The sequence below is a fragment of the Zootermopsis nevadensis genome, unplaced genomic scaffold (assembly GCF_977971745.1).
Source record: "Zootermopsis nevadensis isolate Lab colony 2312 unplaced genomic scaffold, Znev_1.0 Znev_ptg000008l, whole genome shotgun sequence".
Lineage (NCBI taxonomy): Eukaryota > Metazoa > Arthropoda > Insecta > Blattodea > Termopsidae > Zootermopsis > Zootermopsis nevadensis.
In genome coordinates, this window is record NW_028259140.1 from 12780000 (window position 1) to 12801480 (window position 21481).

Here is a 21481-nt window from a genome sequence, read left to right on the forward strand (position 1 = left end):
AGCTTTATAACATATGTGACTCCCCAAAAAAGCTAAACTTCTTTCCAATACGTAATATGACAATCTCATAAACTCATGGATATTTTAAGCAGAGTAAAAGTCTAAACTTTGCTCCTTTGAGTATACACACAAAACAAACCATTGATAACTGAGCAGGACACTAAAATCTGTATCAAATAACAAGGATAAGGAAGTGGAGATTTTATGAAAGAGGTGGTAATATAAGGAGGGGCATTTATGAAGCAACGATTTGTCTGATTTTGATATTCTGTGGGACAATGAAGAGAGAGAGAGAGAGACATTTTTAATATTTCAATTTATTTTTGCAAATTTCAGGAGAATTTTAATAAGAAACCACACCCATTAAAGTAGATAATTAAATTACGAATAATATGACAATCTAAATAGCCTACAAAAGCATTTCAGACATGCAAGATTCTGTCCTGAAAAAAAAATAATTTTGAATGTTGTAATGTAATAGGACACTTTAGTCCCATTCAGCAAAGAAAAAAACATTTTTTGAATATATATAAGTGTGGTTAACAAAATAAACTAATTTTGTGGGTTAATATTCTGTGTTTTGTTTGCATGAGTACAGTTTTTATTTCATAATTTTAGAATTGGTTGGTTAGAAGATATGAACAATTTCTTGCACGGATGCCAGTTTTTATTTATGTGCCCAGAATTAAATCCATCCAGAGAGGGGTACAGTGGATATTTAAAATCAGTATGATGAAGATTAACTGATAGAATAAAAAAATACAAGTGCAAAATATACAACTGCTCCCTGTTTGCAGTGAAAATGACTTCACTCTTAAGAAAACTCAGCAATGACAAAAGTTCTGCAGTAAAGGTTTAAACTTACTTACCGTGCTTTTAAATTGTCCCTGGAATGTGTCAACAATGACACTTTGGTTGACACTGAGATGTTTCTCCCAATGCTTGTCAGCTTCTATCTCATCATTGAAGTTAATGGGAAGATGTGTGTGGCAGGAAGAAGCCCCAGCACCAAGCAATTCATCTGCTGAGTTAGTCTCAACCACTACAGAGGGGTCTAGACTCCTCAGCTTACGTTCACACTCCATACGGAAGTTCTTCTCACGCTCTTCGAGCTTCATACGTTTGATGTTATTGAAACATTTGCTTGATTCCAGAACCAGTTCTTCACTGCATTCTGGTGGAGAGTCCAATGTTTCGTGTAAAAGATTTGTCTCTTTGATTCGCTTAACACTCACTGTCTTACCATCAAAATTATGAAACTCTGTCAGATTAGGCATCTCCAGAGGATCTCGGCGTCTTACATTTTCATACTTTGGAAACTTCTCCGAGTCAAATCTGATCTCATTGTTGGCCTCAAGTTCTGTGACTAAGACATTCACATTTGAGGTCTTAGCATCCTTTAGAATGTCTTCCAAACCCCTGAAACATGGTGATACATTGTTCAGTTGGTGTGCCACTTCATTCTTCTCCAGCACAGGTTGAACAGCAGACATCTGGCATTCTTTTCTTCGAAGCTTCTGAGCAACAAAATTATTGCTGTTACTTTCACTATTAAAAGTCTGATTACATATAAAATGAATTTCCTCTTTCTCTGATTCATTTTGACTTGTATGATTACAGATACTAAGTGCTTGTCTAACTATTCCTTCGTGTTTCTCATCAGTGGCATTCACGTCTTTGAAAGGTATAATATCCTCTGGGATAGGTCTGAGACGAAATAGACTGCGACCATCTCCAGAACTCTCAGAGCTGTGAGATGAAGATGAATGGTTGCAGCGTAATCCATCAATTGAAATTCCAGTCTGGAACACAAATTAAAAAAACAAGCTTTGTGTAAAAACATACTCTTCCTTGTGTTTTGCTCCCACAACCCTCAAATGTTACAGAAGGATTGCAGGAGCAGGCCAACAATGCCTTGGGGAATGAGCTACATACAAACAACACGTTCAAATCTTATCTGGAAAATATATTTTGTACATAAATTTTTAAAACATACCCGTGAGTAATTGCATTTAGCCATTTTATTAATAGTATAAAATCATGTTTACTACAGTAACAAAACAGAACCCTAATACTTTGAAAGTAGGCAATAAACAATAATTTTAAGATTGCATCTCCGTAAGTCCTATATTGAAAGTACACCACAAAACGATGATTTAGCCAGCACTCGTGTTTCCAGGAGTACACTTCCAGCATTTGATGCAATATGACTATTAGGTTTCATACCACAGGGGCTAAAATATCTATGAAAGTAATGAAAAACAAACTGCTAAGTAAAACCTTGGAACTGCGACACATGAACAAAACAAAGAATAAAAGAATCTGCATTATGAGGAGCACTGTGATTTATATCCTTCTCGTAATGAGAGGATATTCAGCCTCTACTGTCTAATCAAGAGGTATGTTATCCACCTAGATATAATTACAGATGGCCAAATGGAATTATACTGTCCTGTTACAAAATTACATTACAGTACAGTATTAAAGATTGTATACGAGGTGTGTTTGAAAAAAGATCAAACTTTTGCTATAAAGACTTTATTGCTAATTTTACAACATTTTAAGCTCTGTCCCCTTCAAAGTAGTCCCCTCTACTGGCGATACGCCGTTCCCAACATTTCTTCCATTGTTGGAATGCTTCTTGGAACGCACTTTCTGTGATGGCGCGCAGTTCTCTTATCGCATTTTCCTGAATCTCCTCTATGGTTTTGATACGACGTCCTTTCAAAGTGCTTTTAACTTTGGGAAACAGGAAAAAGTCTGCTAGGGCAAAGTCTGGAGAATAGGGTGGATGGGGCACAACGGTTGTCTGATGTTTTGCCAGATAACTGCGGATGAGGAGCGACCCGTGAGCTGGCGCATTGTCGTGGTGCAGCATCCAAGTCTGGTTTTCCCACAATTCAGGCCTCTTCCTGCGCACAGCATCCCTCAAACGCGCTAAAACTTCGTCAGCAACTTCTCGGATAGTTAAACGATGATTTCCACGAATCACAGCATGAACTCTTGACGACATGGTCGTCGTCTGTTGATGTGGAAGGTCGTCCAGGCCTGGGATCTTCACCGACCGACGTTTTGTCCTCTTTAAAACGTTTAAACCACTCCTAGCACTGCGTTCGGCTCATACAGTCCTCCCTGTATGCTTGGTTAAGCAACTGAAATGTCTCTGTAAATTTTTTTTACCAAGTTCGCAGCAAAATTTCACACACACACACGCTGTTCTTCAAATCCTTTCATTGTCACTAATCCGACGAACAGCTTGTGCACGTGCTCAGTTCAGTAGATGTAGCTCGACGACTAATGTTCATAGCGAAACTTGGCAAATGGCATTTTGTCGTCAAAATCTGCCACTAGGTGCACTCAGTAGCAGCAGCACACTCTCTGTCCCCGTTGGCACGCTATTTACAAAGTTCAGTCTTTTTTGAACACCCCTCGTATACTGCTACTTGAAGGATTAAACCTCAGACCAGGTTGTGTACCTAAATTCTCTCCTTACTTTTGTATGTAGTCTACCTTAACACTCATGCAAACCAATTCTGATGCGTGTCCTGTACTTTCAGTTTGAAATGAGGCACACAATGCCAAATCTTTAACGGAAGTTACACCAATTTCCCTTTGCCAATCCCCAGTTATTCCTGTTGTAAATGTTATCTCTGATGTAATAAGGCCAAAAATGAACTGCTTACCTTTTCTTATTCTTAGAATGGAAACAATGATTGAAATCATTGAAGAGAAAGTGGTGCTCGAAGCTAAGAAATATCACAACTTCTGGTAAGAGAAATGCAATAGTAGTTTGAAACTTAGTTTGTTTTCATAAGATTCTGGTACATTTTGACACTGAAAGTTACAATATTTATCTCACTTCAAAGAATAAACAATCAACAATTGTAAATACAATCAAAAACAGAATGGTTAAAGTAAGCTGTGTAGACTGGTTTTCTCAAACCTTCATATATAAAAATTGATTCAGTCTTAATAACCTACTTTTTATTTGGTGTTTCTAGCTTAACAAATGTTACACACCCAATGTAATTTTTATTCTCTCTAGCATTTAAATGGTAATTAAATCCAGCTGTATGCATATGTCTGAGCAATTTTAATCTCATAAGGTAAAGGTTAACCACAGTATGTCACAATGAATAAAACAAAAATATGCACAGATATGAGGAAAATCTTAAAATATATTTTATAATGGCCATGCAACACTGGTTATTTATAATGCACATGAATAGTTGTGACCCATTTAAAGTAACAGTTCCAACGTTTATTCGGAGGGACTGAGAAACCTCAACCACAGCAGCAAGTTTCCTGACCAAGATCGAACTATATACCTCCCAATTGCTACCTAACCTAATCTGCCTGCTAAAACACATTTTAAGAAAATAAAATGTCAGGGAGCAGAAAAGGTTCAATTGAAATGGTTCAGCATAGAGTTAAATATTAGCGTTGTTCCATTAACTGCAACATTAGTTCTTCATAATGTAAAACTTACTTGAGTAGATGATTCTTGGTCCATCCCATCAATTAGTTTCCTCACTGGCTCTCGCTCATCCAGAGTCTCACACTGACTATGTGGGGTGGGTGGAGCGGTGGAAACATCAGACAAGATGCTCTTGCAGCTAGCTGTATTTAGTTGTTCATGGAGATTGTCCAAAAGCAGAGCAAGGAACTCCTGACAATCATGCTGCAATAACAATCAAATTGTTACTGTCAAGCGTATATGTCATCTGTCCGTTGTGGACAATCTGGGCTGTCTCCCAACACTACAGTTTAAAGGGTCAGTATTATCTGAAAAGAGAAAACGTCATTCTAAACAACAATACAAACAGACCTCTGCATATTAGCCAAAGAAAAAAGTCAGTAACATTATCAGAAGGTAAAAGCCAAAGTTTTAGTGAACAGAGCTAAATTACGTGGTTTCAATATGTCCAACGCCAGTGATGCAGCAGCACTCCCACACTCTCTGCAACATGTCTAGTGCAGCTGCCACAGTTGCTGCAGTAATCCTGTCCTTTAATTCATAGAGGTAAGTCACTAATGACGGCCAACAAATACATTCCTTGATAAATCCTCCCCAGAGAAGAATCAAAGCTGCTCACCCCATCCAAACCCATACATCCACACAGAAGTGAGGAAATTCACCATCTTGCTGAAAGACTGCACATCTTCACAAAATATCCTACAGCTATGATGACGTGACATATACTTGTAGGCATAAAATACAACCGCTTACACAATGCTCTCTTCACTGTCTTCTGTAGTACACAAATTTCTTGAATGATGTGCATGCTAATTTCCATGGGCTACAAACGAAGCTCATTTTTACCTCTTCAATAGGTTTGACATTCAAGACTGATTGCCAGTTTTCCTGCAATGCCTCACAAAACATACAGCAACTCAAACTCATTCACGACAATCAAAGTCTTCATCCTTCCCAGCACTACACATAATCGGCCTGTCACAAGCGTCATAAAACAGTATCTCTTATCAAGCCCTTTTTGCGCATCGTTCTTTAGGATCCTGGTGCAGCTAATTCTTTCCACACGTTAATTACCGTCTCATCTACAGTGTTTTATAGAACCTTTTGTTGACGAAACATGTAATTCCATAATTATTTCATTTCACCACATAGTCAAAATGGTTGTAAACCATTGGCCATTTTATAAAATTTATTCAAAGGCTACCTCATGAAATGCATTCAAAAGATTACCAGTTTTCTATATGAAACTACAATTAATCATTTGACAGGTATACTGCTTCAAATTTATTTTATTTTATTTTGCATTGCTTAAAACTGCATTTACAATGGTATAAGAAACTACAGTAAATGGCATAGGAAGCTTCGCATATATTTGCCACATGGGCTTTGAAATAAATGGGTGAAAGAAACTTCTTGCTTAAAGACCACACCAAATTCATCTGTATAAAACGGCAGGACACATTATACAGAAAAGGGAAATTACCTGTCGAAAGTCCTTAAACTGTGGATAGTTGAACCCCAGCGCCTGCTTCAATTCAATAGGTTGCAGCACACAGTAATTCCCACTCCACATCTTTTGTATCAGTAAAGTAAACTGATCATTCAGAGAGTGCACATTTTCCTTCTCGGCGGACGTTCGTGACAGGAAGGACTGCATGAGAGGTGGAGTGGCAGCCAGGCACTGCAAACCTGATGCCATGAAACATGTGTTGCCCAAGTTCCTCAAGCCAGACACCCCAGGGCACGCTGCTGAATCTGTGACACAAATTTTACATCATGCCAAAACATGCACTTGCAAATGCACATGCAGGACATTTTATTTCTAGTAGAGTAAAAAGTTTTATGAATTTACACAGACAAAGGGCCTACTGACACCCCGTAATTCTGGTAACAAACTGTCTCACCTCTTACATCCTCCTGAGCCTCAGATTCGCTTGAGAAGAGGGTGCCCAAGTCAGGGTCGGGGAATGGGCCTTGTTCTGGTGCTGGAGCATTTGTGTCCAAGCATGCTATATCATCAAATCCTCCTGGAGGTGGCAAAGGAATGGGAAAATCTCCTGAAGGAGGGGTGGCAAAAGTATTCTCCTCAGTCCTGGAAGACATAAATAGGTCTGAACTCTACACGCACTGAAACATTACAACTTGCAGTTAGCTACCTAAAACAGGTTAAATATCAGTTAATATTCATCATACTGATTTTAAATATCCACTGTACCCCTCTCTGGATGGATTTAATTCTGGGCACATAAATAAAAACTGGAATCCTTGCAAGAAATTGTTCATATCTTCTAACCAACCAATTCTAAAATTTTGAAATAAAAACTGTACTCATGCAAACAAAACAGAGATTATTAACCCACAAAAATAGTAAACCACACACACACACACAGATATATATATATATATATATATATATATTCAAGAAATCGTTATTTTTTATCTAAAACTAATATACACGATACTGTTTTTCTTACATAACAAGCAAAAACTTGCTACAGTTTTATATGAGTGGGGTATCTATCAAGCTGTGAAGTATTTGAAAGTTCAGTTTTTATGGTAATCCTCACAATATGGATACACATAATCCAACCTCACACTTGTCACAAATGAATACAGTTTGTGTAACCTTTTGCATGCAGAACAAAGGCAACAATGCAGCCTCTTTCAATTGTTAGCCCAGTTCCAGTCATAACTGGACTAGCCATGTTAATTTTGTAGCCTCTGGGGTACATCTTCCTCTCATGGTAGGCTGGGGGTGCTCGTACACCTTCGTTCAGAAGGTTTCTAACAAGGAAAAGTATAAAATCTCCAGATTTTTCTTTGACTACACATAAAAGCATACTTCAGAAATACTAACTGAAAGAGATGTCCATTAAAAACTGAAAAGTGTCTGTACTATAAGCATCACACATTATCCTGTCAGTGTAATAAGTGATGCATTTACGCATCACATGTCCTTTTAAAGGTCAAGGTATCAGGATGATGATAAAAATAGTGCAACCAGAGGAATGTGGAAGGAAGTGATATCTGTGTGTAATAATTGCATAAAACCAACTTAATTCATGAACCTTCTCCATAAATATCACTTTAAGATGGTGTAGAGGTACTACTAAAATAACTGTGATTACTTACCCTCCAATCTTATTAGACTGATGATTAACAATTGCTATAACCTTCACTACAACAGTTGAATTGACAAACCTATAACTGTCAAAATACAGAGGTGTGACTTTTCTCATACAGTGAGATAACATGTACTGTCAGCTCAGATTCCTGCTTCACTGTTTTTATTTCTTTTTGAGCATTCTGAAGTACCAGGTCTACAATTTATGTCTTTTGGGGTGTGCTTGCATTGCGTTGTCGACTGGCGATCTGCTGACGTGGGCGGGACTAGTCCGTGTTCTTCCCATGAGTCACAGGCAAATCAGTTTCACTGCGTCTCTCGTAGCAGATTGATGTTGATAATATTGTGTATAGTATTAAGCAACGTGTGTTCTCAGTCGAAACATATGCCAAATATTCATCCTACGGAAGATGCTGCCGTAAATTTCGCAGATATTTTCCCGGTGTAAGTGTTCCTAGCAGGCCCATGATAGAGAGCTTAGTAAAAAAAATTCATAGTACGGGATTCATTTCTGCAATTGGTTGTTGGGATCCGTGCATGATGGGATTGTTAATCCAGAGCTATTGTTTTTTAGTGATGAAGCATGGCTGCATTTAAGTGGATATGTCAACACTCAAAACAACCGCTACTACAGTTCCGAAAATCCACATCAGTTGCATGAACATCCTCTTCATGACATTAAGGTTGGAGTCTGGTGTGCAGTTACCTCCAAGAGAATAATAGGGCCAATCTTTTATAATGAAACAATTAATTGTGAACGTTATGTAAATTTAATACTTAGACCCTTTTTCCAAGAAATGACCGATGAAGAAAAGACTTACGGTTTCTTCATGCAAGATAATGCTACAGCTCACACAGCTAATCGGTCGATGTTAGCATTAAGAGAAGTGTTTGGTGAACAAGTAATCGATCAGTGGCCTCCGCGTTCCCAAGACTTAAACCCTTGCGATTTTTACCTGTGGGGCATGCTAAAGAACAAAGTTTATGTAAACAATCCGCACACTGCAGAAGAACTTAAAGAAAATATTCGACAATTCATTTTGGCAATATCCCAAGAAGAGCTTCGTCGAGTATTTCGAAACATGTTAACGAGATGTGAATTGCCTGCAAGCACAAGGAAGTCACTTTGAACATCTTTTGTGGTTTAAGGTCAGAACAATTAATGTAATAACATGTATCAATGACGAGAAATATTCGTAGTTCGCTGTTACTAGCGGCACTGAAACTGATCCGCCGGTCACCCACCGGAAGAATGCGCACAACTTCCGCCCACATCAACAGAGCACCGGCCGACGACGCAATCCAAGCACGACCGCAGCCTCATAAATTGCAGACCCGGTAGTTACTAGCAAAAGTCTTCTTCTTTTCTTCATGGGGTAATTATCGCTGAAAACCGATTCCGTAACATGTATATTTAATTATTTAAGGTAAGAAAATTAATGTAATAACATGTATCAGTTACGAGAAACACTCGCAGCTCCCTGTTACTGGCAGCACTGAAACTGATTCGCCTGTGACTCATGGGAAAAACACGGACTAGTCCCACCCACGTCAACAGATCGCCAGCCGACAACGCAATGCAAGCACGCCCCGAAAGACATAAATTGTAGACCCGATATTTTCTACATCTTTTTCAGAATCCTCTGCACGCAATATTGTATGCCCATCTGTGTCTGCCATTTGAACAACAGCCATAAAACAACAGAGCAGAGCAGCACTGTTTGCATTCATTCCCACATAAACAATAACAGCCATCACTGCAGAGCAGAAAAATTGAGCAGTGCATGCCACACAGGCATGATTTTATATTGCAGAACCATGTTGTGAAGAAACAAATGTTCTCTTTTGAAAGTAAATGCCAAAAATTTAAAATAAAAATGTGTATCACTTTTGTTTGGTCATTTTCAGATTTGATGTTATACTATGTGATACTACAATCTTTCTTCACAAACACAAAGTTTACTGCATTTGTTTACCATAAAAATTGCATTAGTTACAGACTTGTTAACATGCTTGAAATTATTAAAATGCTTTGCAGCCACTTGTATTTAAATTCTGGACAGCTGCAGATTACAACCAGTTAAATACCTAAGTGCTTAAGAGTTAACACAGCAGGGGCTGAGTGGGAGGGGTTGATATGATATTACTGAGCCTATGATCTTCCTGCATGAGCGAGGGTAGCTCAATCGGTATAGTGACTGCCTAAGGAATGGACAACCAGGGTTCGATCCACAATGGTAGAGGATTTTTCCTCTAGCCCCTGCATCCATACTGGCTATAGGGCCTACCCAACCTCCTGTCCAATGGGTACTGGGGTCCTTTCCCAGGGGTAAATAACCCCTACCTAGTGGCAAGGTTAAGAATGAGAAGGAGCTATACCTCCTCTCCCTTCAAGCACCTACATGACAGTATTTTTTTCTTACTTTATTTTCTTTTCATCATTCACACAGTGATACAAGCTGTCAAAGAATGATTAAGACAATTGTAATCTGTTATTTATTTACAGTTGATTCAACATTTTCAATGCCACAGACCATATAATATTGAATAGGGGGAAAATAGTGAACAATGAATTGGAAAGGGTGTGGAAGGAAGCAGTCATAGCCTAATGTAAGATACCATTCCAACATATAACTGGAGGGACTGAGGAAAACCATAAGAAAACCCAGTCAGAACAGTTAGAATCCAGGCCAAATTTGAAAATGGGACCTCCCAAATATGGGGTAGGAGTGCTGATCACTCAAACCCGATGTTCAGTTACAATTTGCTATATTCAGTGAACCAAAGCAGATACAACGATGAAATAACTTGAAATATATACAGATGTTTACTGTCATGTATGGCAGTACAAGAAGCCCAAGTGTAAAATGGCTTGGCAATGACAGTTGATGAAGCAATGATGCAGTGCACGTACGAACTTCAACACAGTCTTGACATTTGTAGTGGGACTTGTGATGCATACAGTGAACACTTCAAGTGTTTCTGCATATACAGGTGGGTGGGAAGTAAGTAGGCATTGAGAAATGGTTATAACCTCTATATTTTCAATGCATAGTGATTATTTAATGCCTACTTACTTCCCACCCACCCTGTATAACCATTTACATCATTATCACAACAGCTTTGGTTCAATAAATTTAGTAATTAATAATTATCTGAACCATTTGAGACACACTGTATTGCCGTTTTTCTTACCATACCTGTAGATGAAAAAACAGGCACGCATATTTTCACAGAATTCAAACCAACATTACCATGTGTTTTCAATTCCCATAACTTCAAGTGCTCCGTCACTAGGCTCGACAACATGAGACAGCAGCCCCTTCTTTCCCAATTCTTCTTCCAAGTCTTCAAACGAATTGTTCAAGTGTGGAAACTCATAAAACACATCAATGTTATCTGATTCTGAGTCCACTTGGTTCTCCTCACTTTTCCCAGGTGTCACACTGCAGACCAACGGATTGTCTCTATCCATTCGAACCAGTATAGTACACACCTAAAACAGAAAATGTGGTATCACTTAAAATGCTAGAAATCAATGAGGTTCATCAGCACAACTCTCTAATAGTAGAATATGAATATTACTATTTTTATTCTTCTTCTTCCTATAATTCCACTGTCAGTGGGTCATCTGACAACCAAGCCTCTTCACCTAACCCTGTCTTCCCACTCATGCACCCCCTCATCAGTTACATCACATGGTCTTATTGTTCCCATCTTTACCTTGGTCTCTCTCTTGGATGTTTTCCTTTCACTTTTATGTTCAAAGCTTTCTTTGAATTTTATCTTTACTCATTCATAAAACATTCTCACACCAAATCATTTGTTAGTTTGTGTTCCAAGGTGTTAACTTCAGATTTTCTCTATTTTTTTATCTCTTTAGGCATTTTCTTCTCTACTTCTTAAAAACTGCATCTACACTGCCACTCATATAGTACTATATAGCTTAATCCATATACAAGCTCCTGCTATATGCATTAATACAGGTGTATGTAGCAATATTTTTCCACTTCTTACACATTTTATATTTCAAAAGTATGTCCCTCATTAATTGGTAACATTTCCCAACATTTTTTATTATTTCTGTTATCTCTTCTCTAACATTTCCATTGTCATTATTTCACTTCCTAAGTACTTCTTTTACAACCTGGTTATTACATGTTATCCTTCCCATGCCCCCTGCCTTCCAGCTTATTTTCATAATCACATTTATCTAAACTGAGATTTAATCACAACTCAATACATTGAACATCCCCTCGGAATTTATTTTTTAAGGTGTCTTCATTTGGTTCCCATATAATTATGTCACCTGCATATACCATGATATTTTGTATTTCAACACTGCTGATACCAAAGCCTGCCAAAAGACAATTCTAAGCCAGTTCCACCCATCTATAAAACCTATTAAATGTCCACACAGTTTATGAGTAGTCATATTACAAGAGGTTCCATATAAAAATTCTGTATGCATTTCTTGTTTCCATATTCTAGCTACATGACCAACCCATCTTAGCCTCCTACATATACTATAAGACCCATTTCAACCATCAAGTTCCTCATCATAATTCACATTTATTTCATCCTTCTTAAAATCACATTTTCCTGGGCACCTTGAAACAGTCCTTCACTCAAAGTAAGAGACTACATTTCATTACCATGCAACACAATGACAAAATTACTGTTTCATGTATACAACCTTGGTTTTGGAATTAGAACAGTGAAACAGTTTTTGAACCAAATAATATCAAGCAATGTATAATTTTAGTTTTCAAGATTTAGTCACGTCGGTAAACTCTGAAAACCATAGTTATATGTTAGACTTTGGCTGAAAAAAAAGGACAAGCAGCACTTCAAAAAAATTTCTTCTAAGTTGATCACAAACTTCATTGCTATCCCTACAATGTCATGAAGTCAGGAAATGTACTGTCACAAACATTTGCTGTGGGAGCATGAGTTACTATCACAGCCTCTCACAGTCAACTGCAATTGCATCAGCTGACTTGAATGCCCATCTTACTATAGTGCTCATAGCTTCTCGAGTCATCTCGAATGACTAGATTTGTGTAATGGGACCAGCTGGGTCAGCCGTAAGTGGGAGAGTGAAAGTGGTGGACAGCAGCAAGAACAAACAGTTTAATATCTGTGAGTGACCAAATGCAAGGGGAGAGCATCTAATAATAATGCACAATCTGGGCAGGAAATCTAACAAGCAAAATATATGTAGGATTTGAGGATTTCATGGCGGTAAGTCTGCAGATGACAATGCACAATGGTGCATGGGCAGATGACAATATGCATGATCAGCTACTAGTGCACAGTTCTTGTTGATTTTGGTTAATTTGGGTTAGGTTAGTTTGGGTAAGGTTGGTGATACACATCCGCAGACAACCATGTGCAATGATCAGTTGCTAATGCATAGTTTCAGTTGCCCTTGTTTATGGTGGGTGATTACTGTTATAGTTTGCAAGCAATTAGTTCAGACTCTCTTGCCATTTCACTCATCTTCCAAAGAGAAACCTCAGATCAAAACAAACATAATCATCATTTTATTCACCATTTTGTAAAGACCCTTACTCTCATAAATCATGAGTTGTAACACCTCACTTGTATTTATACAATACCAGTACTTGGTTCAAATTCAGATCAGGGCACCATACATTCTGTCTTTTTGTTTTGTTGCTTCCCTCAACCATTCCTTGCAAAGACGGCCCCTTGAAATAAGCTACAACAACTTCCTTTCCCATTATTTTCAAATAACCATACACAATCATCCTGCAATCTCATTTGGTATTATGTCCATAGCAAGAACAGTGTCATTAAATAACCTTAGAATTAAAAAGCTGTATTGGTGATAAAGGCATTTAAAGTATGTCACAACAAATCACCAAGGACAGACAGAAGTAACACATAGGAATGATCAGATTTGAAGCAGAAACTTCAAGGCACAAAGAGACTTATGCAGGACTAGCCCATCATTAAACTGACAAAACATAGCGCCTTTGTATAATGAATATACTGCACATGTGCTTGTAGAGTTAATGACAGATCATGAACTGGAAAACTGGGGTTTTGTATCGATCAGAGACACTTGCAATTTTTCTCTTCACTGCAATGTCCAGCAACCTAACTAACCAGCTCTCAGGAGGCTACTTAACAGGGGGGGGGTTTCCAGTTGATGAACCAAGAAGATAAGAATTGACCTCCATCTACTCCTGGAAATGAGGTATAGAGCCTTATCTCCATGACACCCTCCTCTTCACCGATCATGATATGTGCCAATATAACTTTGCTCCTTGTATTCCAGACATACAGACAATAACATACATATCATAAAAAATGCATCAAGTTAATGACTACAAACAAGATTCCAAAAAATCCACATCCAGTAGAAACCACGTGTGAACATAATGCAAAACAAGATAGGATTATTTTGATATTAAGCTGAAGATGTCTGGTTATTCACCAGCATACTCATTCAATTCTTCTCCCCATCAGGACATGCATCACCAACATTCTCCTACAATGACCATTACTTTGGCTACCAATAAGACTAGCAGGCAAATAGTTCCTGGTGTTCTAAATATGGAAAGACAAACCAGTTTGTTCAATCTCCCCTTCACATTACATACATAAAGAAAAAAAAACCATGAAAGGTATTCACTTATATTTTACAATATATATCTTCAGCAGTGGTACATTTCATACAAAGGTACACCTTGCAAACTTAAAACCACCTACTGATAGATAAAGTCTTTCCACAATTGTATCTCTATAAATTTTACTTTGTTTAGTCTGCATGGCATATTCTGCTGAACACTAAAGCTGGTTCTCCTTCCTGGAGATTCTGTAATTCTTTTCATTTCCTCAAGAATCAAATTATAACTTGACGTTGGCAACTACCGCTTTCAACAAAATCACCAACCACAGTATTCATAGCATGTACCTCAATAGCAAATGGATCAGCACTGACTACCTTTCTTCACCAGTACATACAATCACTGAAGAAAAACGCATCTGTTCCAACTTTCGCCATATCCGGGTTTAAATATTTCGAACAGCCAACAAAAAATCACTTCACCTCTACGATACAATTCTCACTACATAAACATAGTGTATTTAATCTCAACATACCACTACAAGCACAATCATATTACCAGTCACATCACATTTAGCTGAAACAGCAATTAATCAAAGCAATTATAAAACGACTTACTTTAATACGTAAACCAACGCTTCCCGTCTCTTATGCTTTTGCCACTACATGTCCTACACAAAATAAATCTCTATCACTATACGGTTCCGAGTCCGAGAATTCACTCTAAATAATTGCAGTGCAAGTACCTATTTTAATTTAAAAACAGGTGACCTAAAAAAGTTGTATAAAGTTAAGAATACGATCAAACAATTCACATGACTACCGACTAAAACACTAAACAATTACACTGCATTGCACATTCACAGCACACCGGTCATAGATTACAATGTTCCACAGAGTAATACCAACATTCTCGGATTCTGTCCGTCATAAACTCATATATTAATACCAACATTACGACCAATAAATCTATGAAGTAAGTTGGTAAGTTAGCATGTATCCGCCGCGATAAACCACAAAAAGAACCTTACGTTACGGAAGGCGGTCCAGTGACAGTAACAAACATATTATTAGCCCGCTTCTCATTATGACAGCAGTAGTAGATGTTTTCATGTCTGTGAATTCAAAGATGGCTCCATCATCAGGGTGATGGCCCTGATTATAGAGGCAGCAAGGACATCTGAAACGTTGGTAAACGTGTCCCAGACTATACAGCAATATAACCTAGAAGGTTCATGGCAGCTATAATTTGACATGGGTGTCAAGGCCAGAAGTACCGTTTGAGATGAAAGCCATGAATTCTTGAAGAATATTGTAAAAGAGCAGACTGGTTTAACTTCCTCTAACACATTTAATTCAATATATTTTTCAAATTTATTTTATATTTAGGCAGTGATAGTATTTTGATTTCTATGGTGCATAAATTTTCATTGAACCTTCTGTGTGAAATTAACTTGTGTTTCTGTGCAGAATATGAGGTTCTCACAGCAGTGAATATGAAGATGTCTGTCTTCTAGGTTGTAGTCCTATGTAGTCTGAAAGAATTTTAAAGGTCTACGCCACACTAAAACCCATAAGATGGCCATGTTTGTCCTCTGTCTTCCCCGACTATTTAATAACCCTACCAAGATTGAATTTAAGTGCAAAATATGCAGCATACAAAATCCTTAGGTGTTTGCCAGTTTCTGCAGTAAAGACAGGGTTATAACTGAAGCTATTTACATTTCCATCATTGTGAATAACTTTTTGTTGCATATGTATGAATGATTGCTCATTAAACATAAATTGTGACATCAATATACCAACATGTAACTGTGAAAACAACTGCATATTACAGTATCTTCAGTTTATTAACAAGTATACATGTGAGCATTCATGAGTTATAAAACACTTTTATTCCTCATATGCTGGTAGCTCTTTGATGTTAAGGAAACAAAGACAAAGTGAAAGATAGTATCAAAATGAAAAATTAGCAGTTATATGAACTCAATTGAACTTCGTAAAAAATTAACCCGAAACCAGTAGCATAAAGCTCTGATACTGAATCAGAAATAGTATCTTATTTGTTTCAAAGAATATGGCTTGCCATGCTGTTCTTCTCAGTGCCTTCTTATCTTCTACACACACACATCTACTTACATTTCCTTTTCTTCCTCAGTCATTCAATTCCTTTTTTTATACAAATTTAGTTTGATGAAGGTCTGTGAGAGCGAGAATTCACCTTTTCAGTTTCAGAAGGCAGAAGTACACAGAATGAGCCTTTTTAGTTTCGTTCACATTCCTGCCGATTGTACTAAAATCACTTCATCCAACAATTTGTATGCATGTACTGAAAGAATTTCCGTGACATTTTACATAAGGAAGTTCTGCTCAATTATATCAACATATTCCCAGTTTTGGTTAAGATTAGACAAAAAATAACAGGTACTTTACATAAAGACCTAGATGTGTTTTTGCATATGGAAGTGACTGGGTGAAGAGTACCCCTGAAGAATTCTTGTGTAGGGAATATTGCCATTTACAAAGCTCAGAGATCAACTATTAATAAATGCACCAGAATTATTTTGCCAAACCTTTTTTGAGATCTTCCTTAAACAAATTATATTTATTTAGTTCAAAAACAAGTGTATTATTTTTATGGATCTTGAAGGTTCATTTCCAAATAAATCAATGCCAAAAATGATGCTTTTTGTGAAACAGCTCTTTTATTTGATATTTTAATTATAAAAGTGCAAAGTCATTTTGAGTGAAATTATTGTTTCGTTTTATCTTTGGTCATGTTAAATATGCCACGTCTGTAGAGAACAGCTAATAATGTTTGTCATTGACTACACATTTTTGTGCAGTCTTTATTAGGTCTTGAAGACATGTTATGTATTATGTATTCATTACATTTCTTGTGTTTCATTCCAAATTATTTTCATTTTGGATTTTGATGTCTTTGCAAGTCTGATTTTAGTACATGGGTATTTTTTAATTATTGACACAGGAATTGCAGTTTGATAGTTTTGCAACTTGTCTTTGATAAAACTACCTGCTAGGTAGGAAGTATCCTCACTCAATCCTTTTTAAGTTGCTTCAGTAGTTTCTAGTTTACTGCATATGACAAAAGAACATGGGATGCACAATTATTAGTACAGAATATCAAGATAGAGGTAGTATAGAACATCAAGATGGAGGTTCTGTACTGGCCAGGGTCCATGTAATCCTAAATTTCACCCCAGGTATGAGAAGTCCCACTCCTCAGTTAAAAACAACTTCAATTTCTAAAAATGTTGTTACAATTAATTACATAAAATGTTCAGAAACTACGACAAAAACCATAATTAGTATTGTAATTCTGAAAACAAGAGTAAAAAAATAGTAGTAAAAATGAAGCATCGCCAGGTCACAGCAATGATGAGCTTGTAGCTGAATTAAAATCAGAAGACTGAAAATTATTGAGACAGAGATTTGAATTATATTTTTATTCATCAGTCCTTACACTTGTAATGTGAAAATTGGCAGAACAGCATGAAGCAGTGCTGTCTCTTTCAAAGTAATGGCAGAAAATAATAAGATTCCAAATGTCTGATCTTACACAGCTATCAGAATAGCCACTGCACTGAAGGAGACTGTGTACTAGTTCATGACACTGATGCAGCGTCCTAATTACATCTGTTGTCTAATTATTTTTGAAGAACGATATGCTGATCATTTCTCCAACTCACATGTAGTAGTATTAAAATTGCTGTTTACTTATTATGTTTATCAAACAAAAGTACAAGATATACCAGAATAGTTATATGTGTTTATTTTAGATGTAATTATTTTATAACAAATATAAAGATTTTATATAAATTTCATATATTAAAATATTTTTACATTAAGAAACATTCTTTTACTTGTTACATATTCATGCATGGTTTGTTTAACACATGGAAAGCAGTTCATAAATATTGAAACAAATTTAACAAAACTGCAATTCCTTAAAATAGCAAATTCCTCACAGTTCCAAGGCATCCAATATTTTAACTCCATTCAGGTTAAAGGCAATATCAACTCGTTATTCACATGTTATAGCTTCAGGGAAGACATAACTTTCTATGTGTCTGATGCATGACAGAAATTCACATGTGATTTCATGATTATGTGTTATGATCTTCATGTGGGTGTCACTAGTTGCTTTATTACAGGGTTTCTCTATTCTCAGTAATTATCCTTCATTCCCCCACTACACTGTTCCTGACTACCTTATAGGTGCGTGACCATGGCACTACCATAACTAAGCAAATGTTACACTTAAGTTGGAGAAAAGATGTATTCATGCATCTGAAAGTACATTGTGTTCTGTGACCTGCAAAGTTAAAATTATACACCTCCATTCTACATATGTTTAGTGTGTTTTGTGCAAATCAAAAAGCTTAAATTTACAGATCTATGATAACAAAAGAACAAAAAAATTTCTTCTTTGATATGAAGCTTTCATGGTGACCAAGTATAATGAATTCTTCTCAGGCTACCAGTCATGTCAGGTGATTGAATGGAGAGAAACCAACGTTTCAAGAACCATCTTCATACTTAAGTACCCTGAGGACAAGGATAAAGATGGTTCTCAAAACGTTGGCATTTTCATCTTTCAACACTTGACATGGCTGGCAGTTGAAGAAGAATTTATTATAAAAAAATGCCTTGCAATAATATCAGCATCCATGTCAAACATTGGCCCAGGACAGTATGGAATATGAAGTTGAAACATTTCAGAGGGACCTTGGTAAGTCTGTTCACACAGCAGGTTCAGAGTTAGACCTGCTTCACTTAACTGTACATGATGATGTGCTAGAGCTTAGAACCTTCAATCAGTTTAGAAGATAACATATACAAATCATGCGAGATTTTAGGTTCCCACAATGGTGAAGATATTGATGCTGGTCTTCTTGTTTGTAACTTTGTGTGGACTTGTAGGTTGACACAAATATTCTGAAGGAACATACTGTCTCCACCTTTAGGGCCTCTACCTACAAGTTTACATGGTGTTAAACCAAAAAGACCAAAATCAATATGTACAGGTCATGAAACAAGAGGCCTGTTTGTTTGCCTTACAGATGTTTTCCTACATTGAAAAGGATGAAACATTCATGGAGATAATTTCCTTTTCTGATCAAGTCAAGTTTTATATATGCAGAACAGTCAACAGACACAAGTATTGTTTATCAGAAATTAAAATGATCACAATTATGAAACATGTGGTGTGCCTTGATGACAAATGAAATTTATTGGCCCTTTTTGAAGAGCCTGTGGTGACTTGTGGAACCTTTCTTGCAGTGACGGGGAACACTGGTTTACCCCATGCACTTGCTGGAACAGTATTTCAATTAAACAGTGTAACAACTCACTTCTCCAATTATGTTCAAGTCATTTTGAGCATGGAGTTTCTTTATTGAAGGGTGGAATGTGCTTGCTTGCCTCCTAATTCTCCAGATGTAAACCCCATATATTTTTTTATAGATTTGTAAAAGACAATGTTTATCAAAATGTGAATGATATATGTGCAAGAATCATCCAAGAGGCAGGGTGTGTTACCAAGAACATGCTGGTTTATACTTGCCGAGTAACTAAATATGCTTTCATGAATGTTATTTTATTAATGGTGCACTATTGAGGTTTTCCTCAACTGGTAAAAAACTTCATGTGATTTGATTTTCAAAATATAATACTATTTCCAATACACTTTGTGACTAAAAGTATATGATGTTTAATCTGTTGTCAATCAGTACCAGGCACTGTATAATTAGAACTTTAGTATACAAAGTAATAAAGCTTCAAGATAGCACTTTTAATGTGACATAATTATCACTTACATCCTTGATATTATCACCTGGGTAGCAGCATCCAAGGTACATCTGTCAGTACTTGCTTTATCATCTATTCTCAAATTATAAGGATGCAAGGAAATGGAAAATTGGAATTATAAGTATTATATTTTTTTTAGTGAAAAGAGATGAAGCAGGTAGACACTAACATCAAAGTATGTGTGCAAAAAATTGTATTTCACTTATGTTCTGTTCATCTGTATGAAAAACTTGGCTCCATAAGGGTGGCTAGATTAAACAAACTTTGATGTAGGAAATCTGCATTAGAGCAAACCTGACTTGTGCCAGTGGATCCAATGAACAACACATGAAATTCAGTATTGTAAGCTATCTGCCTGATTCTGAAGAAATTATGTATAAGCAAATAATTTACAATAAAGATTATAAAATAAATCTGATTTTGAGTCATTTAATTGCATTATTATTACCAGCATAGTTCAGTGTTATGACCAAGTTCTCCATTTGTTACATAATGTACATGTTTCCACCTATTATTTCTACATCTGATTGCATCAGGAAGAGTGATTTTAGCATTTTTATGCTTTTGTCTAAACCATCTAGTTGTAGAGCATAGAATGCATATCTCCACTCTCACTTTCATGTGGTGTCTTCCATTTTCACATATGGGGTGCTGTTATCCAGGTTATAGGGCAGTATAAGGATTGCACCTGGTACAGAGGAAATTAAATTTTAAATCTACTTCTGTTGCTTATAAGCCCTGGATAGTGGTGTGTGTGAGGATGAGGTTTAAGACACACAAATCTGTGTTAGTTATATTTCAGTTTTAAAAAAAGAATTGCTTTATTATGGCAGAGCACACTTGAAGCATTCTCACATTTGAATTGACATATTTACAAAATGTTGGTTCTAATGGAAAGAAAACTGATTACCTTAAGACATGTTTCAGATTCATAGAGGCTTAAAACAAACTTAGGAAGTACTGATAAACATGCATGGGGATGAAGTGATGAGCAGTATCACTGTAACTGGAATTTAACTGTGGTGGGGAAACCAAGACAATATGAAGTATATACATAGGACTGTGGCATTACCCATAAATATGCTGAACAAAATACACATAAACTTGCCCAAAATTACCTTCTGTAGTCACTGCAGTTGGAGATATTCCAGCAGAATTGTTCCAACAGTTAAAAGCATTACTTTACATCATCGTCAACTACAGAAGTTACATCATGTAACAGATATTCCATGACATTTGTTGAAATAAGGTTTTTTCAGGCATATTAAAAACAGTTAAATTGTTTAGTCTATTGGTGAGTTAAATATAATGACAAATAAAACAAGGAAAGATCAAAAATACATATAAATGTAGTTCTTTAGAGACATTTTGTTTCTTACAAATTTCTAAAAGTTAGGATGCACTCTATAAAGCCTCACCCACCTTTTCACACTCTGTATTAAATATCATTCTG

General features: G+C 36.6%; 1 protein-coding gene across 4 annotated transcripts in view; it reads right to left on the reverse strand.

Moving 5' to 3' along the window:
• LOC110829197 (uncharacterized) overlaps positions 1–15093 on the reverse strand; it is a 39891-nt gene extending 24798 nt beyond the window's left edge. For 2 of the 4 annotated variants that reach the window (XM_087345116.1, XM_087345118.1), the window contains exons 1-7: positions 14815–15093; positions 10856–11097; positions 7610–7684; positions 6382–6569; positions 5961–6232; positions 4490–4681; positions 870–1802 (exon numbers count right to left, since the gene is read on the reverse strand). In XM_087345116.1, the coding sequence (XP_087201242.1) occupies positions 870–1802; positions 4490–4681; positions 5961–6232; positions 6382–6569; positions 7610–7684; positions 10856–11076 (1881 nt within the window). In that variant the 5' untranslated portion in view covers positions 11077–11097; positions 14815–15093. Of the gene's footprint in view, positions 1–869; positions 1803–4489; positions 4682–5960; positions 6233–6381; positions 6570–7609; positions 7685–10855; positions 11098–14544; positions 14793–14814 lie in introns of those variants that run through there. The other 2 variants (XM_087345117.1, XM_022062689.2) reach the window with 2 other exon arrangements.
• Between the last annotated feature and the right edge of the window lie 6388 nt (positions 15094–21481).